This window comes from Lontra canadensis, unplaced genomic scaffold, assembly GCF_010015895.1.
Source record: "Lontra canadensis isolate GAN:19392208 unplaced genomic scaffold, GSC_riverotter_1.0 scaffold93, whole genome shotgun sequence".
Lineage (NCBI taxonomy): Eukaryota > Metazoa > Chordata > Mammalia > Carnivora > Mustelidae > Lontra > Lontra canadensis.
This window is the reverse complement of record NW_022631087.1, coordinates 694,071-720,457: the sequence shown is the minus strand read 5'-3', so window position 1 is coordinate 720,457 and position 26,387 is coordinate 694,071. Positions and strand designations below refer to the sequence as shown.

Genomic DNA, 26,387 nt, shown 5'->3' with positions numbered 1-26,387 from the left:
AGTTGTAAGGATCCCCATCACAGTGGGATTTTTAACGACAACAACTAAAGAGATCACCTTAGAGGTCTAGCAACCAGCTATCAATCTAGTAAATAGTAGTGTAGTCACCAAATGGAATATTAACCACTAAAAATAACAAAGTTTGTATTGACATGGAAAGATGTTCACTGCACATTTGGTGAAAAGAGCAAGCTAGAAAAGAGTACAAATTTCCTGTTAAACATGGTGTCTTGACCCACATTTATGTTCTTCCTTCCTGAAACTACTAAAATGACAGTAAATAGAACAGAAAAGCTATAAAACCACAAACAGAAGGGGAGCAGAGAGGACAGCAGGTGCGAGATTCTACAGAATTAGTAAAATAGGAATCAGATGATTTTTAACTGAACTAGCAGAATGGAAAAAGCTAAAACCTCACCTCCTGCAGGATGAGGGGACACCCATAAGAAGCAAGTGGGTCTGAGAGCTGAGCCTCAGAAACCCGGAGAGGTGGAGGAAATAGAGGCACTAAGTACTTCTCAGAGCTGAAATGAAGATCATTGGTGGAAAGTTTCTTCAAGAGGCAATTAGATCCTAAAAGCCCTTCTCCAGCTTGACCACCTGGGGGACCACCCTCTTCCCCACCCCCACTTGGCAGAAGACAAGAATTCACTCTGAGAGACTGAACCAGAGAGTATGTGGATTTGGAAACACCTGCACATGTGAGGGTGCAAGTTACACGCTGTATGAAAAATAGGATTAAGTGAAAATCTAGAGGCTGAACAGTGAAAATCCTATGCCACTTCTTGTTCTTTGCTCATGGAATGTTGGCAGTCAGGCCTCTACCCCCAGGCAAAAAATTAGAATAATTCTTTTCTGGGAAAACTCATCAGCACAAAAGAAAAACTTGTGGATATTGACCCTTGTGGGTCCCTTAGCGAAAAGAGCTGCTTGTGCACCCGATGCTTCTTCAGGAAGCCTGCCCTCTGATGAGCTCTGCCTCCATATACAGAAAGCTCCAAGCGTGCACTGCAGTGCCCCTCATGGAGAAGCCGACAGTGAAAGGATCACCAGACATTTGATTAAGGCTTCTAACATGAGAGATAGAAAGCAGAAAAATGGTACCTAAAGAAAGTACAGGGATAGTTGAAAGACCTCAAAAAACTCCTCAGTGTCCTCAGAGCAGTAAGAGAATGTATGGCATCCATAATGCAAGAACAGAATGCTCTAATAAGGAGGATTTAAGAAGTAGGAAGAGCTCTTGGGAATTAAGACTACATAGCGGCACCTGAGTGGCTCGGTCGGTTAAGCAACTGACTTGATTTTGGCTCAGGTCATGATCTGACCTGATCATGACCTGAGCACAGAGGCCTGCGTTGGACTCTGTGCTCAGCAGGGAGTCTGCTTATCCCTCTTCCTCTGCTCCTCCTCCTGCTCTCTCTCTCAAATAAATAAATAAAATCTTCTAAGAGATTTTTATTTGAGAAGGAGAGAGAGCATGAGCCCAGGGGCAAGGACAGAGGGAGAAGGAGAAGCAGGCTCTCTGCTGAGCAGGGAGCCCAATGAGGGGCTCGATCCCAGCACCCCGAGATCATGACCTGAACAGAAGGCAGATGCTTAACTGACTGAGCCTCCCAGGTGCCCCTAAATAAATAAAATCTTTAAAAAACTCAAAAGTTAGAAGATAGAGCGGAGATATTATTCTGGAAAATAGAACAGAAAGTGGAGGCGGGCACCTGGAGGCAAACAATAAGGAGAAGAAATTATCAAAGAAATAATACAAGAAATTTCCCCAGGACTGAAGACCACGGGCTTCCAGCTTATTGGGCCCATTAAGTACCTAGCACAGTGAACGCCAGGAGAGAGCCTAATCAAAGGACACTACTATAAATCCCAAAATATTCTAGAGAAAAAAGATGAGTTATACATGAAGCATTGGGAAACTGAATGATGTCCAATAGCAACACCTAAACTTACTTCTTCAAAACTCTGAAGGGAGATTATTTTGAACATAAGTTGTGGTTGCAATATCAGCCAGATGTAAGGGTGGAATCAAGAAATTTTTAGACAGGATCTCAAAAAGTTTACTTCCCATATGCCCTTTCATATCAACTCTGGTAGCAGATAATGGTCTATCAAAATAAGGAAATAAATCAAGAAAGGTGACACAGGAATGAGGAAACCCATTCTATGAGAGCAGATGGTTCATTATTCTGTGATGTAGATTGCTTTTTCCTGGAAGATTCAGACAATAGGGTCCTATGAAATGTTGGGACTTGGTCATGGCGTACAGACCAAGACCCAGTGTGGGAGACTGAAGGAAGGTGCGGGGTGACAGCCGTGTAATGTGCCTAGAGGCCACCATCTGGGTTGGCAGGACAGAGGACTTACAGAGGACTTTCTCTAGGAAACAAAAGTGGAATTGATGAGTTACCTGATGTTTGACTGTATTCAGAAGCATTTCATTAACTTTGTTAGAAAGTTGAAAGCAAATTGGTAGTAAGTACCCCCAAAATTGAGAAAAATATGGGCCAAAGCAACAAATAAAAGTGAGGAAATCTAATAATACACTTGATGGTTCAGTTGTGAATAATGATTTCCTTGTTACGATAAAGTAAACCTTAAATATTTTTCACCCAGAATTGTTATAACCAAGTTGGCAGGATAGGAGGAAGGGAATTATAAAGGATCCCAAGTGGGGAGGGGAAGGGCAAGTGAGATTAAGTCCCCATCTGTCATAGTGGAGGTCATTAGGTAAATCTCTAAAATTTAAAATCAGGAAATCACAGTATAAACATGTTATTTAGAAATAGAGCATTAAACACCAGAAGAAACAGCTAAAGAAGTTGAAAAGAATTACTCGTGGAGAACAGGTTCTGGGAGTGGGGGCTGGGGACTATGTAATAAGCTTTGTGGTACTTTCACTTTTTAAATAATGTGCATGTTTATTCAATAAAAATAAAATTTAATACAAGTGAAGAGAGAGCCACTTTTACAATATGAGCTTTTATTTTTGAAAAATCTATGTGTTTAAAAATGTCTGGGAGGCTATATACCAATATGATAACAGTATAATGCTGAATGATAGCACTGAGGTTGATTTTTATTTTCTTCTTTTTGTCTTTTCTAATTTTTCCTATAATATTTTGTTACCTAGGTCATAAAAACATTTTAAGATGTATTTTAGCAAGTGTTCATGTTATGGTCACAGCATGAACCTGTGCATTTTGGCACAGAAATTTATTCTTTGGCAATAACTAGTTTGTTCTATGAAATACATATATTTTTAAAGTGAGACCTTAATAAAATACTCTTAAGGATGACTCCTTTGGGATTTTACAATGTAACTTTTAATGGGAAGTCCTATTAATTTAGGTATAGCAAGCCACAATTCATTTATTTTACTAAAAAATTAAAATAATAAGTTCCTAATGTTAACTATCAGGTAATGGTAGAACGTTTGATCTGATATTTTGACAATCAACCCCGTTCTCTGATAACATGGGGTTTATTTTTCTGTAATGTAGATTGCATTTTCCTGGAAGATTTAGGCAATAGGATCCCACAGAGTATAGGTACTGGCAATGTTTTATAGGATTTAGACCAAGAAACTGAAGCTAACCAATTGGTAACAGTCATGGAAACTTAACAAATCTCCAAGCTCCATAGAGACTTTCAGAGTACATGGCTTGCTCCTGTATAGATTATTTTTCCAGACCTCTGTCCTCAAAATCAGCCCTTTCTATGGCCACAACTCATTATTTCTCTGGCTACAACTCATTACCAATGATAAGATGCTACACCTATCTAGTTTTCACACAATAAAAATGATGCCTCTAATGCCTTGTTAATTTCAAATACGAAGAAATACTCTTTTAAAAAACCATTTTTTAGGGGCACCTGCCTGGGTCAAGTTGGTAGATGATGAGATTCTTGATCTCGGGGTCAGAGTCGTAAGTTCAAGCCCCACGTTGGGTGTAGAGCTCACTTAAAAAAAAGTAATAACAAACTATTTTTTAAATTAGAACAGCAATAAATGCACATGGTTTTTAAAAATTTGTAAATACAGAAGGACATAAAATAATCATCAGTCTTCTGTTAGTCCCTCCACCCAGAGATAAACATTGTTGATAATTTCTTATATATCCTTCCAGACATTTTAATGCATCTAAAGCATATTCTTTTCTTGTTTAAAGGAACATATCTTAGAGATCAGGAGGAGAGCCCTGACATGTAGGCCTAGAGCTTATTCTATGTTTTATTTTCAAAGTTTCACTGTTGACATTGATTTTTACTTGGACTATTTTTCCTTTTTATTCTTTTTAAATGTAAAAAAAAATTTTTTTTTTAATTTAAAATTTTAAAAAACAATTTTTTAAAAAATTGTTTTTAAAGTAGAGGTGTTTGTGTGTAAAGAGCAACTTTAAATTTAGTACACTCATTTCTCTTCCCTAAATTATACAATTTTCTATCTTCCAGCATTGGGGGCCTTATTCTGGATACAACCGTATCTGATCCAAACTTGGTTGGGATTGTTGTTTACACGCCAGTTATTAATGGTAAGAATTAGATACACTGTTTCACAATGGTATCAAATCATTATATATACTCTTAATCAGGAACAGGAATTTTAGGGTTCACAGTTTAAGAGGTGTATCTCCCCCTCCCTTCCATTCTCCCCCCACCCCCAGGTTGGTGTTCGTGGTAGAAATTACATTCCCTGTTCTCAGTATGCACAACCTATTTTTGAAAAGAACTGTTTCTTACTCTTACTTGATATTGGTTTAAGAGTCGAGCATACTTGATTGTTAAGATTAGTGTGGCGAAATAGGATATTTCAGTTCTGGATTATCATTGACTTTGGGTTTATCTGCTGTCTCATGTTTTGCTACTGCTCCTGTCGATTTTTGTGGATCAATTAGCGTTAGCTAGGTTTAAACATTGCTTAAGTCAATTCGATTCACTAAAATCTATCACTCCTCTGTGGCTCCCTTTAAGATCTGCCTTATATTTTTTTCTTACCTATAAAATGGGAATTATAATACTTAGGTACACAGGGCTTTTTGGTATGAATTCCATTTAGTAAGATAATTTTAATCTAGTCATACTGACTTTTGGGCTGGGTGTCATTATATTGGATTTTAGTACAGTTTATGCCAGTATAATTTAAAAAGTAATTCTACCTGAGGGAAAACATGTCACAGGATATGCTACACATTTAATATAAATTGCTTTCATATATTTATGTGTAATAAAATGTTATATGAAGGCAAGTTCCCCAAAATCTAACTTCAGACCTAAAATTTCACTTGAACATTTACATTTTTGCATAACTGTAAAATGTCCATGAAGAAATTTCACCTCTAGATCCCCTTTCCAATTTTCTTAGTGCCCCTACCCCCCATCATCCACCCTTAAAATCACAGAACCATCAACGCAGCCCTTCACCCTCGTTGAATAGACAATGATCAAATCTCATTGATTTGCCCATTAACATAATTCACTTGTTCACTTTTTGTATAAGAATGTCTCAGCACTATAGTCTGCTAATGTCTTACTTCAGCCATCACTGAAGTCATAAAGTAGCTTTCCTGACCCACTCCCTACTCAGTGCCAATTAACTGAGTAGCAGTTAAGACTAGCAGGCTAGTCTTTCTTAAACATTGTTTTTATTACTTCAATCTTAAGATGATGAACTTAGGGGCGCCTGGGTGGCTCAGTGGGTTAAAATCTCTGCCTTTGGCTCAGGTCATGATCTCAGGGTCCTGGGATCAAGCCCCGCATCGGGCTCTCTGCTCGGTGGGGAGCCTGCTTCCTCCTCTCTCTCTGCCTGCTGCTCTGCCTACTGGTGATCTCTCTCTGTCAAATAAATAAATAAAATCTTAAAAAAAAAAAAAAAAAGATGATGAACTTATCAGTGGCTTCCTCCTGCCTGTCAAATCAAGTTTGAATTCTTCTGCTTCACTTTCAAAGCCCCCTATATGCTTTTGGATGTGTACAACTTTTTCCTTTATCTTTCTAACCAGATTCCTATTTCATGGCCCTACAAAGACCTAATTTTCATTGCCTGGAATGATTACTGCCTTTCGTCCACCTGTTCAAATCCTCTTCTGTGAATATTAGTTAATGAAGTCACTAGCATAAATACTACCACCAATACTGTTAGAGCTATATTGCCCAATATTTCAGAGAAAATTTTAAATTATAACAACCCCATCATTAGGAAGGTTTGAATCAGTGTTCCTGTTATTTCATCTTATGTAAGAAACGATTCTTGAGGCTCCCTGGAGTGCTGTCCTTGGAAGCCGTGGTATTCGTGGTAGTAAAATCTTTTTGGTATCTCAGTAAGTGAATCTCTTAGTGGGATCTCACAATGAGCTCACTTTATGTTAAATTCTACTGGTTAGAAACATTGATAGAGAAGATTACTTCCATGGTCCTCAAAAAAGACAGAACTTTTGAGAATCGAATTTCATACTAAATGTGCTAGAGGATGTGTGATTTAAAGGGCCTCTAATTAACACACCATCATCACCATCATCATTTTTTAACTAGTGAGTGAGTACCTACTATATGCCAGATAACATGCAGGTCTTTTATGCATGTTACATCATTTCATCCTCATCATAACAGAGTAATGTGTCCAACATCTCACATCTAGTAAGTGGTAACTCAGCATTTAAACCCAGACCTGCTTGATTCCAAAGCCTGTGCTTCCCCCAGCCCCCGCAATAAGTGCTAATTTATCTGTTTTATGGGTTACAAAAATACACACTTTGTTTCAAGTAAGGCATATCAGTGTTGATATTTTGATGAGGATATCTTTTAACACTTATTAACGTCTCACAGAAGTAGTAGCATTTTCTGAAATAGATTTCATAAGAATACTAGTTCTGTGAGATTAATAGTATACCTTGAGAAGTAAGTTTTGTGGCCAATTAAGTTTGGGAAGCATTAGGTCAAATAGATTTCTTTACTACAGGATTTCTTAAAGCCTTTATCATGCTAATATGCACTGTGAAGCTCTCCTTCTGGGACCTCTGCTAGCAAGGGGTTAGGATTTCTAGAACTAATCTTCCTTCAGACCCCTGACTGTTCTTTGGGAACTACTGATCTAGGGCTTATAAATATCTTTATCACAGAGTACTTTCAAATAATAATTGAGCCCATTTACAGAAAGGAAGGACCTTACATCAGTATACTTGGATTTTCATTTCTCTTTCTTATGTGCTCTTTTTGTCATACATTTTACTTTGTTGTAAGCCCTATATACATCGTCATTATTTTTGCTTTAAATGGCTGGTTATTTTTTAAAGAGATTAAAAATGAGAAAATGATATCCTTTTAATTTTCTAATTTATTTTACATTTCTGGCACCCTTCTTTCCTTTGTGTAGTTCCAGATTTCCATCTGGTTTTATGTTCCTTTTACCAAGAGAAATTCCTTTCATGTTTCTTGTAGGGCAGGTCTGTAAAGTATTTGAGAGGATAATTGAGCTTGAAAGATGATTTTCTTGAGTATTTTTTTCAGTCCCTGATACTAATTTCTCTAGTAACCTGGGAAGAGAAATTTCAAGACTTCCCTATTTGAAAAAAATCAAGCTTATTTTTCTTCTCATTAAGATGATAAGCATTGGGGCGCCTGGGTGGCTCAGTGGGTTAAGCCGCTGCCTTCGGCTCAGGTCATGATCTCAGAGTCCTGGGATTGAGCCCCGCATCGTGCTCTCTGCTCAGCAGGGAGCCTGCTTCCTCCTCTCTCTCTGCCTGCCTCTCTGCCTGCTTGTGATCTCTCTCTGTCAAATAAATAAATAAAATCTTTAAAAAAAAAGAAAAAGATGATAAGCATTAAACACCTTGCTACCTGTATCTTGGCCATGATAGTCACTAAAAAAAATTATTTAGTCTGGTCTGCTTTCAGGCAGTGAGTCAGATTTAAAAAAATAATTCATAACAACGACTTTATGTCTTTGGAATACCTAGCTCAACATTAAATAAGTCAACATTTCAGAAGGATTCTTTTTTGTTTGTTTTATTGGCCCACGCTATAACATGAAGAGCCTTGCTTCGTCACATTTATGCAAATTGTTTGAAATATGATGATAACTGCTTTGTTTGTCCTTATGTTTCAGGTATTGGTGGTAATTTGGTGGCCATTCAGGCTAGCAGGATTTCTACCTACCTCCATTTACATAGCATTCCAGGAGAACTGCCTGATGAACCCAAAGGTTGTTACTACCCATTTAGAACTTTTTTTGGTCCAGGTATGTGCTTTTCGATTTTTACATATTTTATATCAGGAATAATTCTCTGATAATAGAGATGGGCAACGTTTGCTGAACACATAGTTTGATGTGGCTTTTTTATTCCTGAGACCTGAGTAGTTTTTAAATAGAATAGATTGTGTTCATTAAATCTCAGTGAGAAAAAGTCATTTGTATCAATTCTGCAGTTGCTGAGGAACTTTGTATACTTTTTCTTTTTCATTCTTTTCTCTGGGATGCCTTGTTCATGGGTCAAGAAGGAAAAACCATGGGGCACCCGGGTCAAGCTCAGTCATTAAATGTCTGCCTTCAGCTCGGGTCATGATGCCAGGGTCCTGGGATCAAGCCTGGTATCTGGCTCCCTGCTCCACGGGGAGCCCACTTCTCTGCTTGTGTTCTCTCTCGCTGTGTCTCTTTCTATCAGATAAATAAATAAAATCTTAAAAAAAAAAAAAGGAGGAACCTTATACACATAGGAAAGCTTTGCTAGGTGATTTAGAGAGACAGATATACTGTCTTTCCTATATTAATCCTTTTGGCTTTTCTGGATGTAGGCATTTGATCCCAAGCAAACAGGAGGAGAGTGGAGCCTCCCTAACACGGAGTAGTGTCCTGTGTCACCCAACCAGTGACTACCAAAGAATTGTGACCACAGGATTAAACCTCACAATTCTTCTCACTTCTTTTCTGATGAAAATAAAGGTTATATTTGGCTTTTTAAAAAATTTAAGTTCAATTTGGTTAAAACACAGTGTATTATTAGTTTCAGGGGTAGAATTTAGTGTTTCATCAGTTGCATATAACACCCAGTGCTCATTACATCAAGTCCCCTCCTTAATGTTCACCACACAGTTACCCCCTTCCCCCTATCTCCCTCCCCTCCAGCAATCCTCAGTTTGTTTCCTATGATTAAGAGTCTTTTATGGTTTGTTTCTCTCTCTCTGATTTTGTCCTGTTTTATTTTTCCCTCCCTTCCCCTATGCTCCTCTGTTTTATTTCATAATTCCACACATGAGTGAAATCATTTGATAATGGTCTTTCTCATTGACTTATTTCACGTAGCGTAATAGCCTGTAGTTCCATCCATGTCATTGTAAACGACAAGATTTCACTTCTTGATGGCTGCATAATATTCCTGTGTGTGTGTGTGTGTGTGTGTGTGTGTGTGTGTGTGTAAACATCTTGTTTATCCATCCATCCATCAGTGGACATCTGGGGTCTTTCCATAGTTCAGTTATAATGGACATTGCTGCTATAAACATTGGGGTGCATGTGCCCCTTCGGATCACTCTGAATGAGGATCGGAAATGCCCAGTGAGGGCACCTGGGTGGCTCCGTGGGTCAAGCCTCTGCCTTCAGCTCAGGTCATGATCTCAGGGTCCTGGGATCGAGTCCCACGTTGGGCTCTCTGCTCAGCAGGGAGCCTGCTTCCTCCTCTCTCTTTCTCTCTGCCTGCCTCTCCGCCTCCTTGTGATCTCTCTCTGTCAAATAAATAAATAAAATCTTAAAAAAAAAAAAAGAGAAATGCCCAGTGAAATATCAGTGAAAGAACTCTAAAGGAAAAGTAAAATTAGAACATTTCTTTGCTTTAAGAACTTTATATATTTTCTTTTGTCTTCCCTCTGTTACTATGATAGATACTAAAGTCTGACCAGTGTTCTTCATAGCAAGTTTTTATCGACTTCCTGCCATTCAATTAGCATATAACGTATAATGAGAATTTCAAAGAATTAAGTAAACTGTGAGTGGTTGAAACGTATTGTTAGCAACAGAATTTTATGTGATGCTATATAGTATAGTAACATGAAAGTAATCCTTAAATTTTAATAACCGTGACCTATTAGTAACCCAATAGGATCTTGTTTTAACTTTTACATTTTCTACTACAGGAGTGAATAATAAGTCTGCTCAGGTTCTCCTGCTTCTCGTGATTCCCGGACATTTAATTTTCCTCTACACTATTCACTTGATGAAAAGTGGTCACACTTCTTTAACTGTGATCTTCATAGTGGTGTACTTATTTGCTGCTGTACTACAGGTAAGACTTAAGGCCTCTTGTAATCTCTTTTATCCTCAGTCTGCTGTAAAAGCAAAACTGTAAATCTAAGAGCACATGAACTATTTTAACATTTCAAAAAGCAACGTATGCCTTGTGTGGATTTCATCTTCCTAAAACCAAGAAACTCATGACACTTTTAATATCATCTGATAAACAGAACCTTCGGATTTCCTGAATTCCACATCTCCCCTGCACCATTTTTTTTTTTTTTTTTGGCTTGGTTCTCTTGTTTCGTATGAACACATTTTTTCATAGATTCCTTAGAAGGCATGAAAGCCTTTGCATGTTATAAAGTGTTTTTTACATGAATAGGTTGACTGGATATAAAATTGTTTCTTTTAGAATTTTCAAGGCTTTGCTTCATTTGCCTTTTAACTTTTATTAACCATCGAGAAGAATAACAGGTGCTGATCTCACTGTACATAACTTCTTTTGAAACTTGCAGGATCCCTTTTTTCCTCTTGTTTCCTCAGATTTCACGTTGATGTGCCCTGGTTTAGATATACTTTGTCTGTTTTGTTGGACATTGTTTGACCCTTTCGGTCTAAAAAATTCGTGTTCTTTAGTTCTAGGAAAGGTTTTTGAATGATTTCTTTGATTATTTTTCTTTCTCCATTTTCTCCCTTCTTTCACCCTGGAGTCTTATTATATGATTCCTAAAACTCTTGCATTAAATTTCTCATCTTTTTCTCTTTTTCTCTTTTGTGCCTTTCTACATCTTTTCTCTGGTGTGTCACTGAGAGTTCTGGAGAGAGTAGAGTTGGACATATGCGTTCAACCTGCCATCTCTAGGTGGGAGGCTATTAATTTTTAAATTTAAGAAAATTGGCTTTCTTTTTTTTTTTTTAAGATTTTATTTATTCATTTGACAGACAGAGATCACAAGTAGGCAGAGAGGCAGGCAGAGAGAGAGAGGGAAGCAGGTTCTCCACCAAGCAGAGAACCTGATGCAGAGCTCTATCCCAGGACCCTGGGATCATGACCTGAGCCGAAGGCAGAGGTTTTAACCCACTGAGCCACCCAGGCGCCCCAGAAAATTGACTTTATTTTCAAAGTTTAATTGGTATAATACCTACACAAAATTTCAAAATTAAATAGTGCTGAAGTATTCTACCTTCCTAATCACATTCCTCAGAGATCATTGCTGGAATATTTTAGCTTGTTTCTTCTGATATGTATCTCCAAGTTTTAAAATAACATGCCTAAACTTTAGCCTTTTGCTAATAAAAACTGAAGATTTGAGGGCCTGTGTTAATACCCCATTTTTTCCATTTAATTATATCACAACTTTTGGTTAATTTGGAGCCAGTGTTTGTATGATTAGTCCTATATAAACATCATGTACTGTAGAGCCAGATAGTATAGTGTGATTATATTTCCTTTTTGGGTACTGTATTTTTCTTGGGGTTAACAATTATATCTTTTTCTTTTCCATCATATTCTATAAACCCAACCTTTCCAAGTTTCCGCTTTATTTTGGCTTCTTAGGCTTGGCCTCTTGCTAAACTCTGTAAGAGTAGCGCCTCCTACAGCGAGAAATCCCAACCTCAGAAGAGATGCATTCAAGTAATTCTTTGAAGAGTTAACATTTAAATTTGGCCTTCATGCCAAGCACTGTTCTAAGTGCATTAAACGTGTTGGTTCACTTAATTCTCACAAAAACTGTATGAAATTTGTTCTTTTCATGTAAATCAGTGATTTCTCAGAGTAAAGTATGTCCAAAGCAATCCACTGTGTACAGGAAGAAAAAAATTAAAAATCTATTTAGGTATTTTTTCCTCATTGGTTTAAAATGTCTGTCTTCTTCTATTTTTATGATTGTTTTATAGTAAACATATTAACACAGTGTTAAATAAGTAGGCTCAGGTGTTTTTTCCTAGGGAGAATATGGAGTTAAAGCACAGAGATAAGAAAGTACAGAGCTTGTGTCAGAAAGAGAAAGTAATTCATACTCAGTATATAACTGGGAGGAGGGAGTAGATGAGAGAAGGTTAAGAAGGTAGATTAGGGCCATGGAGAAGGGTCTTAAATGCCAGGCAAAAGAGACTGGAATATACTCTTAAGATAGCAAACACAACTTCATTCATATATTAAAGAGTTTTTATTTATTTATTTGACAGACAGAGATCACAAGTAGGCAGAGAGGCAGGCAGAGAGGGAGGGGGAAGCAGGCTCCCCGCTGAGCAGAGAGCCTGATACGAGACTCGATCCCAGGACCCTGGGATCATGACCTGAGCCGAAGGCAGAGGCTTTAACCCACTGAGCCACCCAGGCGCCCCTTCACTGATATGTTAAACTTTCCTGTAACACTTTGTAGTGCCTGGGAGTTTATTAAAAGTCACCTATCAAATCACTCAATTATTCATCCAATAAGCCTTCATTCTGCTAGATGCAGAGATGGGTTTTAAATCCCAGGATGAATATTGAGACCCTCTGCTGCAGGACTCATAGTCTGGAGGGAAGATACTACATGGACACATAATTATGTTATAATGTAATATACACATTCTGGGTATAGCTACGTATAAGGTACTTTCAGATCTTGGAAGAAAAAGCAACGAACTCTACCTAGGGAGTAATATTTTTCTACTGCTCAGGAGGGGCAAAAGTTATTTCAAATGCTTCTTTACCACTGGCTTCCTTTATTGCTGTATATGATATGGTCATTTATCTCTGTGTAAGTATTATGAAAAACATGCATTCTTCAGTCCCATGGGAAATACCCAGAGATTGTTCTTTGGTCTGTTGATAAACATGCCATTTTTAGAGCATGCTTCTATTTGCAACACTATCTCTTAGCCTCATGGATTGATTTTACATTTGTGTTTATGGCTCCATGCCAACACACTGTCACACATCATTTCACTTGAGTCACTGAAGGGTATAAGGAATTTTTCTGAACTTATAAAAATATTAGACTTCAGCCTGTACTCAGAGAAATCCTGCAGATTTTTTTTTTTTTACCTCTGACTTAAATTCTGACAAGTAAAGGTCAAAAAACTGGAGGTGAGGAAAGAATAATATTAATCTCTGTATCTCCATTACCTCCTGTATAAGAGAATCTACCTCATAACTCATTTTGAAGATTAAGTGAGTCAATTATATAGAGATTGCCGCATAATAGATGCTGTTTAAGTGTTAGCTGATGCTGTCATTGCTACTGAAAGGAGAATTAGAAGTGGTGCGGCACTGATCTCTGATGACAATCAGAGAATATTTTTTTAATCTCATAGTGTTGATTGAATTTTCTTATGTATCTTTTACAGCTTTCATTTTTACGGGTTTTAATGTTTACTTTCTCCCCAAGAATCAGATATCTGCCAGAGTAGACCTTTGCATGCACTTGACATTGTGTATTATTCCAGTGGAATATCTGAGTCACATTGCAAATGCTCAAATCAAACCATCATGTTCTGACACTAACATCCGTGACACACATGTAAACACACGTGTATACACACCTCTTTGGAAACTAAGGTTTGAATAAAAGACCTTCCCCTGCCTGCTTCACTCATTCAGAGATGGACAGAATGAAGGAATACATTTTAAGGACAAAGCCTCCTTGACCACTTCAGATTCATTTTATTATTACTTACTTGATTAGCTTCCCTTTCTAATCTGGGGTAAATTTATATTCAAAAGGTTGATTTAAGTCCCAGCTCTTACTTAAATATTTTAGTCTATTCTTCCCATCCCTAAACTGTATTTTGATTGAATATTCTATAATAAGGTTTTCTGATGCATGTTTAATTTCTTCACACTTAGATTTCTATCTCCTTGGGACTAGAGACCAAGCCCTTTTCCCTGTGGTATTCCCCAGAAGACATTATATAGTGGTTGTTTTGAATTCTTGGTGTTTTGCTTTCTTCCTAATATTCTTTGATGAGTTCCCCTCCCAACCCCTCAGCACCCAATTCCCCAACCAACTAAATGAAGGAAATCTGTTTGAAAGAAACTTCTTATTGGACTTATTATAATGACATAGTAACAATCATTTGTGGTATTTTTGCATTTACTCAGGTATCATCTCTTCCTGGAAGCCTTGTTTGTTTGAATACCTAATTTTGTCCTAGTGCCCTTATTCTGTTCCCATAGTATCCTGTGAATATTATTATTCTAGCATTTTCACATTTTATTGACATTCTCTATTTATGTGTGTCTCATCCATTCTAGAGAAGGGATCTTGAATATTTTTACTCATTTTACCTTGTCCTATCCCTAGTGCTCAGTTAATGTTTGTTGAACTGAATGACTGTATCTCTTTTTTCTTTTTGGCTTGAGGGCCATTTCTTGCTGGAGCTTGGGATCACAGTTGTGTTTTTGGGACTTGGTCAAGGGCTCACTGGAGGTCTTAGCATCCTTGTGAAGGAACAGGCTGAGAGGGCCAAGTGCGTAGGAGGCAGGGCGGCTGGGGGCGGGGCCAGAGGGTCGCCCCCAAATAACTATATCTTACCAGCCATGTCTCCTTCACTGGAGGGAGGAGAAAAGTTTACAAATGTTTTTAAGCCCTAGATATGCCAGAAAAACGGAAAAAATCTAAATTTTCTTCTCCTTGCTTTCAATAAACACCAGCTTAATCTCTTCCAATGACATAGGTATTGAAAATTAGAGGCAATGAGAAATAAAACACAACCTCCTCCCCCCACCAGTTCTGTCACTGTTGAGCCAGAATTACAAGGTTTTTCTGAAATGTTTAGAGATGAAATGACTTGGTATCTAGAGAAAATAAAAGATAGGGGTATAGAGATAAAGCAGTATTGGTCATGACGGATCGCGGGTGAAGCGGAGTAATGTTAGAGGAGAATGGTATGGGTTAATTTGTGCTGTTCTCTTCTGTGTATGTTTGAACTTTTTCATAGTGAGTTTTAAAAATTAAGGTTTTATTTCAGATGTTAACACAAGAGGGTTTTTGTTTTGGTTTTGGTTCATTTGTTTGTTTTAGAGAGAGGGAGAGAGAGTCTTAAGCAGGCTCCACACCCTGTGCGGAGTCCCACTCAGGACTTGAACTTATCCTGAGATCGTGACCTGAGCCAGAATCTCCCATGCTTAACTCACTGAGCCACTCAGGTGCCTCTAACACAAGAGTTTTTTCAGAGCATGTTAGTTTTCTAATTTTGGTCCTGTAGCTATTTCTTACATCAAGTGAAATGTAGAACGTCCACTTGAATTTGAAATTGTCTGGGACTTGAAATGGTCCCAAGTATCTTGTATCTTGTATCTCATTTTGCCCTTGGCACACACTAACCACATTTTCTGAAACTAATCTTTAAGTTTTAAAATGCACATACATGTCACAAATTACATCGCTTAAGAATTCATGATGTGTCTTGCAATTAGAAGGAACCTAACAAATGTGGTTTTGTTATGTGCAGGAGGGCCACCAAGCCACAGTTAGTAGCTGTGATGGATTGTGTGCTTGCTTCTGTTCTTGCCCAGGGCCCAAGAGCAATCAGGATTAGTTGGAATATGTCAAGGCCAGAGTAGTGTGTGAGAGCCATTTATATTTGGAACACCACTGATCATATTGCATTTTGAGTTCTTTTTTTGGTCAGCAGGAAGAGTGAGTTGGCACCAAGCTAACCATCCTGGGCTACTCACAATAGCTTTTGTGCCATAAGCCAGCATTTATGAGTCTGCTAGCCATGGCTAAGGGTATAGTTGCTGGCTTTGGAACCTATTTTTTTTCATCTGTGTCACATTAGCCCATTGAACCCACAACTTTGATTTTACAGAACCAGGATGTACTTTCTTCCCAAAACTTAGAGATGATTGGGGTCTTTCTCTTCTAAGTGATGATTTCCTCTGCCTTCACATCTTACTGATTCAGATGCTTCATTAACTGGACAAAGCCTGTTAATTTTTGAAATCAAAATTATAATACGGAATTCCAGGTTGTGATAAATCTAGTTGACCTTCCTTCTAAGATCCACCGAAGGGAATCCTAATATCTTCTTCAAGGTTTTCTCTCATTCATTTTTTGCCTTATTCTCTATAGTCTTTTTCAAGGATGTAGTATTTTGACAGCATAATAAACCCGAGAAGGTACAAAAGTAACTATCAATCAGATAAGCAGACTGGCAATTTCTCTAGCAAAGAAGGAGCAGAGTACATTGTGGCTCATTTCCCTATTTAATTCAGTCTCTACTAGTTTCCCTTTGTGTTTTGAAATCCTAACAGTGTTTCCTTTATCTTTGAAAAGGCAAAAGCATAAAGCTTGAATGACATACCTTACAAGAGGCAAAAAGATAAGCACATATAGAGTACATTAACACTTTTTTGCTATAAAATATTTTAATGGAAAAAAAGACTTTCCTAGTTCTGGATGCCTATTGAATCCCAACAAAGTGCTTGCTAATATAATTGGTAAACTATGAATCAGAGCCATTTCTAAATGAAATTTTTAATTCCCTATTTTAGGCACTGATTGTTTCTTGCAGAAAAATAGATTATTAAGAACACTACTAAAATTCCAGCAGCACCAAATTCCATGAAAAATTCATTGTTAAATTTGGTTGTAGAAAATCTTTGCTTCTGGCTGTATCTGCTGTTTCATGTAGGAGAGACAAAATATTTCCATTAAATGGTATAATGACAAGTTCTCAATATATAAAATTGAGAATTGTACATCCACGATTTTATCAAACCCATAATAGTCTTCCAAGCACTGTGCTATTTGCTAGACAAAAGAAATAGAAGAAATTGTCCCTGGCCTATACAGTGTCTTCTCGGTTGTGGGAGATTGGACTTAATGTGTGAAACAAAGAAGACCCTGAGATTCCCTCCCTATGACAATAGACTCTTCCTCTGTAACTTCAGAATCAGACACTTTTTTTTTTTTTTTTTTTGCCAATGCCTGGCTTTCATTCTTTAAAAGTGCTTTAATAGATTTTTTTTTTAAAGGGGAGGATCAGAGTATATATTATAGCTGGTGAGAACTTCAGTTAATAGCCATAAAGATGAAATCATTCTTAGCAAGATAGTTAATTCTTATACTTTATATTTTTATTTTTTTTCTTTAAAAATTTTATTTATTTATTTATTTGACACAGAGAGAGAGAGAGATCACAAGTAGGCAAAGAGGCAGGCAGGGTGGGGGGGGGTAGGGGGGAAGCAGGCTCCCTGCTGAGCGGAGAGCCCAATGCAGGGCTCAATCCCAGGACCCTGAGATCATGACCTGCACTGATTTTAATGTGATTTTAAAAACAGGACTCTCCTTAGTTTTTGTTACTCCTTTTCAGTAGATAGTAATTGGCTTTGAATTTTATACTTATGTGCAAATTGCACAGGTTCATATTCTCAGAAGAATTGTTCTTAGCAAATCTCAAGCCTGCCTTAAATGAGCAAACGTATGCCCCTCAAAATAAAATGTACAATTAGGATATCAACTAATGAATTTCCTGATAAGGCTTTCTGTCTTACAAATGAAGTTCATGGTCATTTTGAAACCTGTGTTTGTTATATGACCACAGCCACAACACAAATGGTATAAATGAAGAGCAAACATCCTCAATTTCTTATCTAGCAGAACATGCTTGGGGCAGAAATACGGTCTATATACTTACAAAAAGAAACACTGACCACATCTTAGTTCTGAAGTCACGTTCACATGATTTAGTACCATTTTAACTATGAATAGAGACATAAAATTAATCTTCCCACAGAAGAAAAATATTTTAAGCCAGGCTACCTGTAATCACAAATGTCACATAAGGACAAAGGAAAGAAGAGAGAAGATAAGATCCCAATATGCGGAATATTGTAAAAAGATCAGAGCTCCTTTGAGTCAGACATGAGTGGGAATTTCTGCTCTGCTGCTTATTTTGTGACTTTAATCAAGTTTTGTAACCTCCCTGGCCTTATTTTTTCCCCTAACTCAGAGGATAGTAATGAGGGCTAAGCTAATGTGTATAAATTACTTGGTGGAATTCCTGAGACATAGTAAGTTTACAGTAATGGTCGTGGCCGCAGTCTGTCATCATTATTGTCAGAGCCATCATTTCTTCTTTCTCCTCATTATTGGAGCTGGTTGTTAGATGCTCTGAGAACTTTGTTTTTTAAGCTTCTCACCATTCACCTTCCTCTTGGCCCCTCTTCTTTACTGCAGCTCTCTTTTCTTGCTCTTCTGATGGGGACCCTCAGCTTTAGTTAGTTCCCTTTCGGGGCGCCTGGGTGGCTCAGGGGTTTAAAGCCTCTGCTTTCGGCTCAGGTCATGATCCCAGGGTCCTGGGATCAAGCCCCGTATGGGGTGCTCTGCTCAGCAGGGGGCCTGCTTCCCCCTCTCCCTCTGCCTGCCTCTCTATCTACGTGTAATCTCTGTCTGTCAAATAAATAAATAAAATCTTTAAAAAAAAAATTAGGTAGCTCCCTTTCCTTGTTTACCCTCATATTGATCTCTCTAGTCTGGACTCCTTGTCTACATCTCCAGTTGCATGTTGGACAACATCTCAAACGTGACATGTCCAAATGAAATTCCTCACTCTCCCCATAATCTTACCCATGAGGAAGCCACAAGGCTTACAGTGAAAAGGGCAGTAGGCCAGGCTTAGGACATACAAACAAAGATCCCTTAAACTTCTCCAGCCTCAGCTCCTGATGCTGTCGAGTCGCTCTGGGATGGGGGAGAGCCTTCCTACAGAGACTTCATGCCACATGCACTGCTTGTGCCCCAGATCCTAGCCACCACTGTCATTACCACGGTCCTGCTACTGGTGAGTACATGCAGTGGGACAGGACGACTCCCAGACTAAGGAATAAGTATTTCTGGTCCCTTCCTAACTCTGTGACTTTGGCTAAGTCACAACACTGCTACGTGGCTTAGACCCCTCACTTGTAACGCAAGAGTGCAGATAGTAACACTAAAGTGACCATATCATTTTAGCCCAAACCAGGACACTTTTGAGAGTTGAAAGGGAGCTTGATAATCAGAATGACCAGCACAGACCATCACTACCCTGGGCAAACGAGGAAGCACAGTGACCCTAGCTATCCCCCTCCTGCATTCATGATGTTTGATTTTGTGAATTCCTATTTCTACACTAAAGATGATTTGTTACAAAGCATTGTTGAACACACTGAGGAATATATATGCTACTGTTAAAGTGAGCTGGTAACTGCAACTTCTATTAATATGAGAATTGATGATTACTACTAAAGTAATACTAAGTTAAATTGGCTTTTTATGGCTTGGCCAGAAACCCAGGCAATACAGAACATGTTCTCCTGCAAAATTGTATTCCATATCCAAATAGCTAATTTTTTTTTTTTTTCAAACAGCTAATTTGTAATGGATCTGTTTTTACCCTGAAGTCTGTGTTCAACTCTTTATGCCATAATTTGAGTCATATTATAATGTTCAGTCACATCTCCTCTTAATCTTTTGGGAGAAAAAGAGTACTGGTCTTATCATCTAAGTTGTTCATTCTGAACGCCTTCCATCTCTGACAGTTCCCTTCCCCTTCTTGAAGTTTGGTCATCTCAGCCAATATATATCAAAGTTTTAAAAACAGTAAAAGCAAGTATTTGTATTACATTTATTTTTATTATGAGCCATTTCACTGGTAGGCACTTCACGTATATGAACTCACTGAGTACTCAGCACAATTCCATGAGCTAAGTTACATTATTCCCATTCTCAGGTGAGGCAGTTGACGTAGAGAGAAGTTGAGCGACTTGTCCAAGTCCACACAGCAAGATGGGGTCTAGAGTCTACTATCCTAACCACAGTGTTTTACAAGAATAAGTTTAACACTTTGCTGTGCTCTTAGAGGGTCATAGTTCTTAGGATGGCAATTTCTGAAGACTTAAAAGTGTCTCTTTTTTCTGGTTTCATTAGATCTTCTTATTTCTTCCAGACAGGCATTTTGCCTCAGAAGGGCATTCATTCCGCAGAGTTTACCCAGAATCTGTGTCTTTTGAAGTCAAGTAAGAATCCAGTCAAGAACACAGATATGTCCTGAGTGTCCTGAGAGAAGGACAAAGTGCTATGGAATTTCAGCACTGGGAGAGTTTTTTCCTATGCGGGGAGGAAGATGTAGAATGGATAAAATTTTGTTTTGTAGATCCCTAGAAAATACCATTTCAGCAAAAGGAAGTAGCAAACTCGGGGTATTTACAGAAAAGAGTAAGAAAATTTCCAGAAAATGAGGTTGAAAATTACAGATTGTGGCAAGATCATGAAGGATCTTGAAGACTAGACTGAAGAGCTTATTGGGTTTTAGAAAATGATGATTTTCAAAATTAGCTCCACTGGCAACAAACTTGAGGGATCTGACACAATCATCTGATGCGGTAGAGTTTATAGTATGTAAAGTTAGGGTTCTGGGCTCTGGTTTCTACCACTTACGCCTGTGTCCACTTCAGCAAGGTGACTTCTCAGGGATTGTGTTTTCTCATCTGTAAAAATCAACTGAGAACAGACCCACCATGTGGGTGGTTTTTGTTTTTATTGCTGTTTTTGTTTTAAAGATTTTATTTATTTATTTGACAGAGAGAGATCACAAGTAGGCAGAGACGCAGGCAGAGAGAGAGGGGGAAGCAGGCTCCCCGCCACACAGAGAGCCCGATGTGGGGCTCGATTCCAGGACCCTGAGATCATGACCTGAGCCGAAGGCAGAGGCTGTAACCCACTGAGCCACCCACGCGCCCCGGTGTGGGTGGTTTTAAGGATGAAATGAGGTTATCCATGTTAAGGTGCCATTACTGTCTCGCTATTTTAATATCATCCTGTTCAGCAGCTGTGGATTATTGGAGCAATGAGTCTCTCAGGGAATCAGTACCTATGGAATCTAGCATTCAGAGTCCCTGCTGTGATTCCAGTGCCCACTAATTCCTTAGAGTCATTCTTCTCAGTACGAATGGTGGCAGCACAACCTAACCAGAATCCTGGGATAACCAGCCCCTCCCTGAGAGTTCACTGGCTTAGTCTTAGGCAAGTTACTTCATTCCTTGGGGGTCTTATTGTTCTTGCCTGTAAAATGAGGATAATGATTCCTCTTTGCACAGCAGCAATGATGTTTAAATGTGTGGCACACAGTAGGCCTCATTACTTGGTATGCTCATATATGTTTTTATTACTGCACTAACTCAACTCCTATTCCCAGATGGCATTTCAAAGGAAAGAGCTAAGCAACCATGGGTTTTATTTTATTATTTTTTAATTTAATTTAATTTTTTTTCAGTGTTCCAAGATTCATTGTTTATGCACCACACCCAGTGCTCCATGCAGTACATGGCCTCCTTAATACCCACCACCAGGCTTACCCAACCCTCCATCCTCCTCCCCCTCCAAAACCCTCAGTTTGTTTCTCAGAGTCCACAGTCTCTCATGGTTTGTCTCCCCCCTCCGATTTCCCCCAACTCCCTTCTTTCCATCTCCCCATGTCCTCCATGTTATTCCTTATGCTCCACAAATAAGCAAAACCATATGATAATGGACTCTCTCTGCTTGACTTATTTCACTCAGCATAACCTCCTCCAGTCTTGTCCCTGTTGATACCAAAGCTGGGAATTCATCCTTTCTGATGGAGGCATAATACTCCATTGTGTATGTGGCCCACATCTTCTTTATCCATTTGTCTGTTGAAGGGCATCTTGGTTCGTTCCATAGTTTGGTGACTGTGGCCATAGCTGTTATGAACATTGGGGTGAAAAGAAGGGCCATCTATTTTATTTTATTTTACTTTTATTTAGGATTTTATTTATTTGTCTGAGAGAGAGAAGAGAGCATAAGCAGGGGAAGGGAGAAGGAGGCTTCCTGTTGAGCAGCGAGCCCGACATGGGACTCCATCCCAGAACCCTGGGATCATGACCTGAGCCGAAGGCAGACGCTTAACTGACTGAGCCACCCAGGCGTCTCTTATTTATTTATTTATTTTTTTTAAGGAGGCTTCATGCCCAGTGTGGAGCCCAGTGTGGGACTTGAACTCATGACTCTGAGATTAAGAGCTGAGCTGAGACCAAGAGTCAGATGCTTAACTGAGTGAGTCACCCAGGAGCCCCAACCAGGGGATTTTAACAGGTTGACTGACCTCATTCACATTCTTTTGTCTCTCCTCAAGATTTAAATTCACCAGATTTCAAATGGAAAGTAAGGATCTTCTTTCTTTCTGTGTTACTAGTCTGCCTCTGTCTCTTAATTGGTTTCTGTCAATTTGGGCTGAAAGGAAAGCCTGAAGAGAATGACAGAGGAAATGTGAGGGGGAAGATCAACTTTCCAAGAATTTTTTTCTCTGTCGTTATAAAAATGTCTACTTTAGCTTTGGGATTTGATGAATATGGTTACCTTAACGTAGGCAGTTGAAACAGGTGAATTTTTTTAAAGATTTTATTTATTTATTTGACAGACAGAGATCACAAGTAGGCAGAGAGGCAGGCAGAGAGAGAGGGGGAAGCAGGCTCCCCTCTGAGCAGAGAGCTAGATGCAGGACCCCATCCCGGGACCCTGAGATCATGACCTGAGCTGAAGACAGAGGCTTTAACCAACTGAGCCACCCAGGCATCCTGAAACAGGTGAATTCTTGAGATTCTTTTTTAACCTTGTGATTGTTTTTTTGTGATATGATAGTGTGGGGATGTTACTGTAGCTTAGGTGGTAGGTTCTGGAAATGGAGACGCCTCCCTAAATCCATATTTATGATTAATTCTCTAGACAAGTATGCTGGGGCTACAAGCCAGTCAGGCATGGAAGATGAAATGATTGTCTGCCTCACTGGAGGCATAGCATGCCGGATCCCTGGGTAGCACGGCATTGAGGAAGGGAACTCTTTTCAGGCTTGTCGACCCTGATGAAGATGAAGGTAGGGCCAGAGGAGCTGAGCCATCTTTTTCTAGTGTTCTGGTTCGGATGTAACCAGCCGTGCTCTGAATCCTGCTGAGATCGCAGACATGACTTAGAGGACTTCTCACATCACCAACAAAAATCTTATAACACAGCCCCGTGAAAGCACTTAATTGGAAAACGTAAAAACCATTACTCAAGAAATCTGCCAGAATACAGTCTTTTTTGGTCGTGATCCCAGAATATTCACCACAGAAATACTGACCTGATTGATTTTGTAATTAAACATTTTTGGCTTATTTTAAAAAATATTTAGGACCATACACCACTTTTTTAAATTTTGAAGCTAAATGTCCATGTTAGTTCTAGTTGTATTATTAAAAGGAATGTTGGGGCGCCTGGGTGGCTCAGTTGGTTAAGTGTCTGCCTTCGGCTCAGGTCATGATCCTGGGGTCCTGGGATCGAGCCCCACATCGGGCTCCCTGCTCAGTGGGGAGCCTGCTTCTCTCTCTCTCTCGCTCTGCCTGCTGCTCCCTTTGCTTCTGCTTTCTCCTCTTCCTCTCACGCAAATAAGTAAATAAAATAGTTAGAAATAAATAAATAAAAGGAATAAAAAAAATTTAAAGGAAGTCAGAGGAGGATGAAACCATCATTGGGTATCTAAAAAAAAAAAAAAAAGAAGACAGAATGGAATTTATTGTTCACTGTTGTAAGGGAGCTATGCTGGGATCAGGCAGATCTCTCCAGCCCGGCAAACTACCGATCTTACATAGGAGTTTAGGGGAACTGTGGAGCTAAGGGATTGGCAGATGTTCAAAGGCACGAGTGGGTTGACGCCATCTCTGCAAGTATGGTTACTTGGGTGTGACTAATGTTGTTTGGTTTGTCCCCAAGCCGTATATGTCTTGGACTGAATTTGTTCCTCATTGGCTGCTTCAGAAGTAAGGACGGTCATTGACAGGCTGGCTTTTAAAGTGTGTTCAGTAATGTAAGTTGTTTGTTGACTGAATGGATTCAAAACCAGTTCTGATGGCTCTTGGTTACATGGCTAAAGAATCATCAGCGATTTCCTGAGAGTGTGCAAACTTTCTAAATCCCCAGTCTCTGTTTTTGTTCTCCACTCAGTCGAAGCTGCAGGAGATCATTAGGGATTGCGCAAACCTTCACCTATGTTGCTGGTTCTTCTGGAAGATGAGGTTTCATTTGTGAAGATCTGATGTCATTTTTTTTTTACTTTGAGTCATTGGCTGAAACATCTGCCAGCACAGTGGCTGTCAAAGAATTTGAGGCGCTTGACAATAAACATCAAAGGACTGTGAGGCAAATGAAGATGATGAGAAGTATTAGAAGAAGGGACTCCAGTATAGGTCACTAGCATAACCTAAGATTTTTCAGATGTGACCCCGATAAGAAGTCATAAGCATTCCTTAGGTAGCCAGATTGCCTTTTCTTTCTTTTTTTTTTTTTTAAAGATTTTATTTACTTATTTGACAGAGATCACAAGTAGGCAGAGAGGCAGGCAGAGAGAGGGAAGCAGGCTCCCCACTGAGCAGAGAGCCCGATGCGGGGCTTGATCCCAGGAGCCGAAGGCAGAGGCTTTACCCACTGAACCACCCAGGGGCCCTTAGATTGCCTTTTCTTCAGCTCAGATAGAGATTGCTTTATTTCATCTGTAATGTTGGTCAGGTATAAGTAACATGAGTGTTAGTAGTGGTTTTGGTTGGCCCCAAGAAAGTCTAAAACCATTCCGTTAGCTATCACTGCAACTGTTATTTTGATAGTCTTGTGTGGAAGCTGTCTACTTTGTATGGTCACCTCTGTTCTGAGAATCTTGTGTTGATAATCAGTTTTCCGTGAATCATCTGTTTCTGGAGTTTCTCTGCAGAACCTGTTTTAGGTTCTTGACTGGTATTACTGTCCAGCTCTGCTAAGGTCCCTTCCACCTTTTTTTCCAAGGGATTTTCTAGTTGAGTCTTATTATGTTTGGTTTTGTTTTCTGGTTGAGTCTATATTATGTTTGGTTTTATTTTTAGTTCAATAATGGGCATTTCTTTCAGACAAGATTGTGCTTGAATGTAGACAGAAAGACCAGGGATGATGTCATTCATCATTGTAGACTCAGCATCAGCCCCTGCCTGTTCGAGTAAATAATTCTCAAAGAAGTATCCAGCTTTATAGTATTCTCCGATTATTTTAGGCATTTCAGTCATGTATCTTCACGCAGATTCTGATCTCATTGAAAGCAATAACTGTGTTGTATTCTTTTCTTAATGAAGCTTATCACAGTATTTTCTGTGTTAGGTATAAATAAATATTTGTTAAATTGGATTTAAGATGTGCTGAGTGTACTTTGAATATCTGGGCAAATACTGACACAGTTCCTCATTGTCTGAGCAGAAGAAGCCAGACCCAAAGAGATACATAACATATTGTTACATTTACACTAAATACAGATAAAGGCACAAAGAACAACAATAACAAAAGTAAATGAAGTTTGATAACTACCTTGTGTCAGAATAATAACTGAGGCAAAGTAACGAACAATAGCTTGTGGCTTCGAATTCAAAAACCGTTTGTTGAGTAATCGGGAACGTTCTCTTCTCACCCGGATTTGATGAGCCACTGTTCTTGGATACCTTACTTACAAGAAGAATAAGAACTAATATTTATTAAGTGCCTGTTAGCTGCCAGACATTTTATCCTTATTTCACGTAATCCTTTTAGCAGTCCTCTGAAATGTGCATAGTCTTCCCTACTTTCCACGTGACAAATCTTAGAGACTGAAAGCTTAAAAAATTTACTGGAAGTCACAGAAGCAGTTAAGTAATAGCTAAAGCTTGAACTTAGATCTGTACTACTCCAAAGTCTTTTTCTCTCTACTCCATCACAAGATAAGTAAAAGGACTGAGAATTTAACCTGGTAATCTCATTATTTATTAGTAGAGAATGACAGAAAGCGGTCCTATGCTCTAGGGCAGGGATCAGCAAACGTTTTCTGGAAAAGGCCAGATAGTCAACATGGTCTCTGTCACAAGTACTCAACGCTGCTGTGACAACACAGCATAGACACTGTGTAAATAAATGTTAATAAATAAATAAATACAAATCACATGGCCGGGTCCCAGCAAGGCTTTGCTATGGACACTGGAGATTAAATTTCTTATAATGTTTGTGTGTCACAAAATACTATTCTCCCTTTAATTATTTTCAACCATTTAAAAATATCAAAACCATTCTTAGCCTATGGGCCATACAGGTGGCAGGCCAGATTTGGCCTGTAGGCTGTAGTTTGCTATAGGCTATTGCTGCAAAGA

General features: G+C 38.9%; 1 protein-coding gene across 6 annotated transcripts in view; it reads left to right on the top strand.

Annotated features, from left to right (window-relative positions):
- Window positions 1-26,387, top strand: part of SLC41A2 (solute carrier family 41 member 2) — a 114,354-nt gene that overhangs the window by 74,299 nt on the left and 13,668 nt on the right. For all 6 annotated transcript variants that reach the window (XM_032836514.1, XM_032836515.1, XM_032836510.1 and 3 more), the window contains 3 exons: window positions 4,459-4,538; window positions 8,108-8,239; window positions 10,129-10,277. In XM_032836514.1, the coding sequence (XP_032692405.1) occupies window positions 4,459-4,538; window positions 8,108-8,239; window positions 10,129-10,277 (361 nt within the window). The remainder of the gene's footprint in view (window positions 1-4,458; window positions 4,539-8,107; window positions 8,240-10,128; window positions 10,278-26,387) is intronic.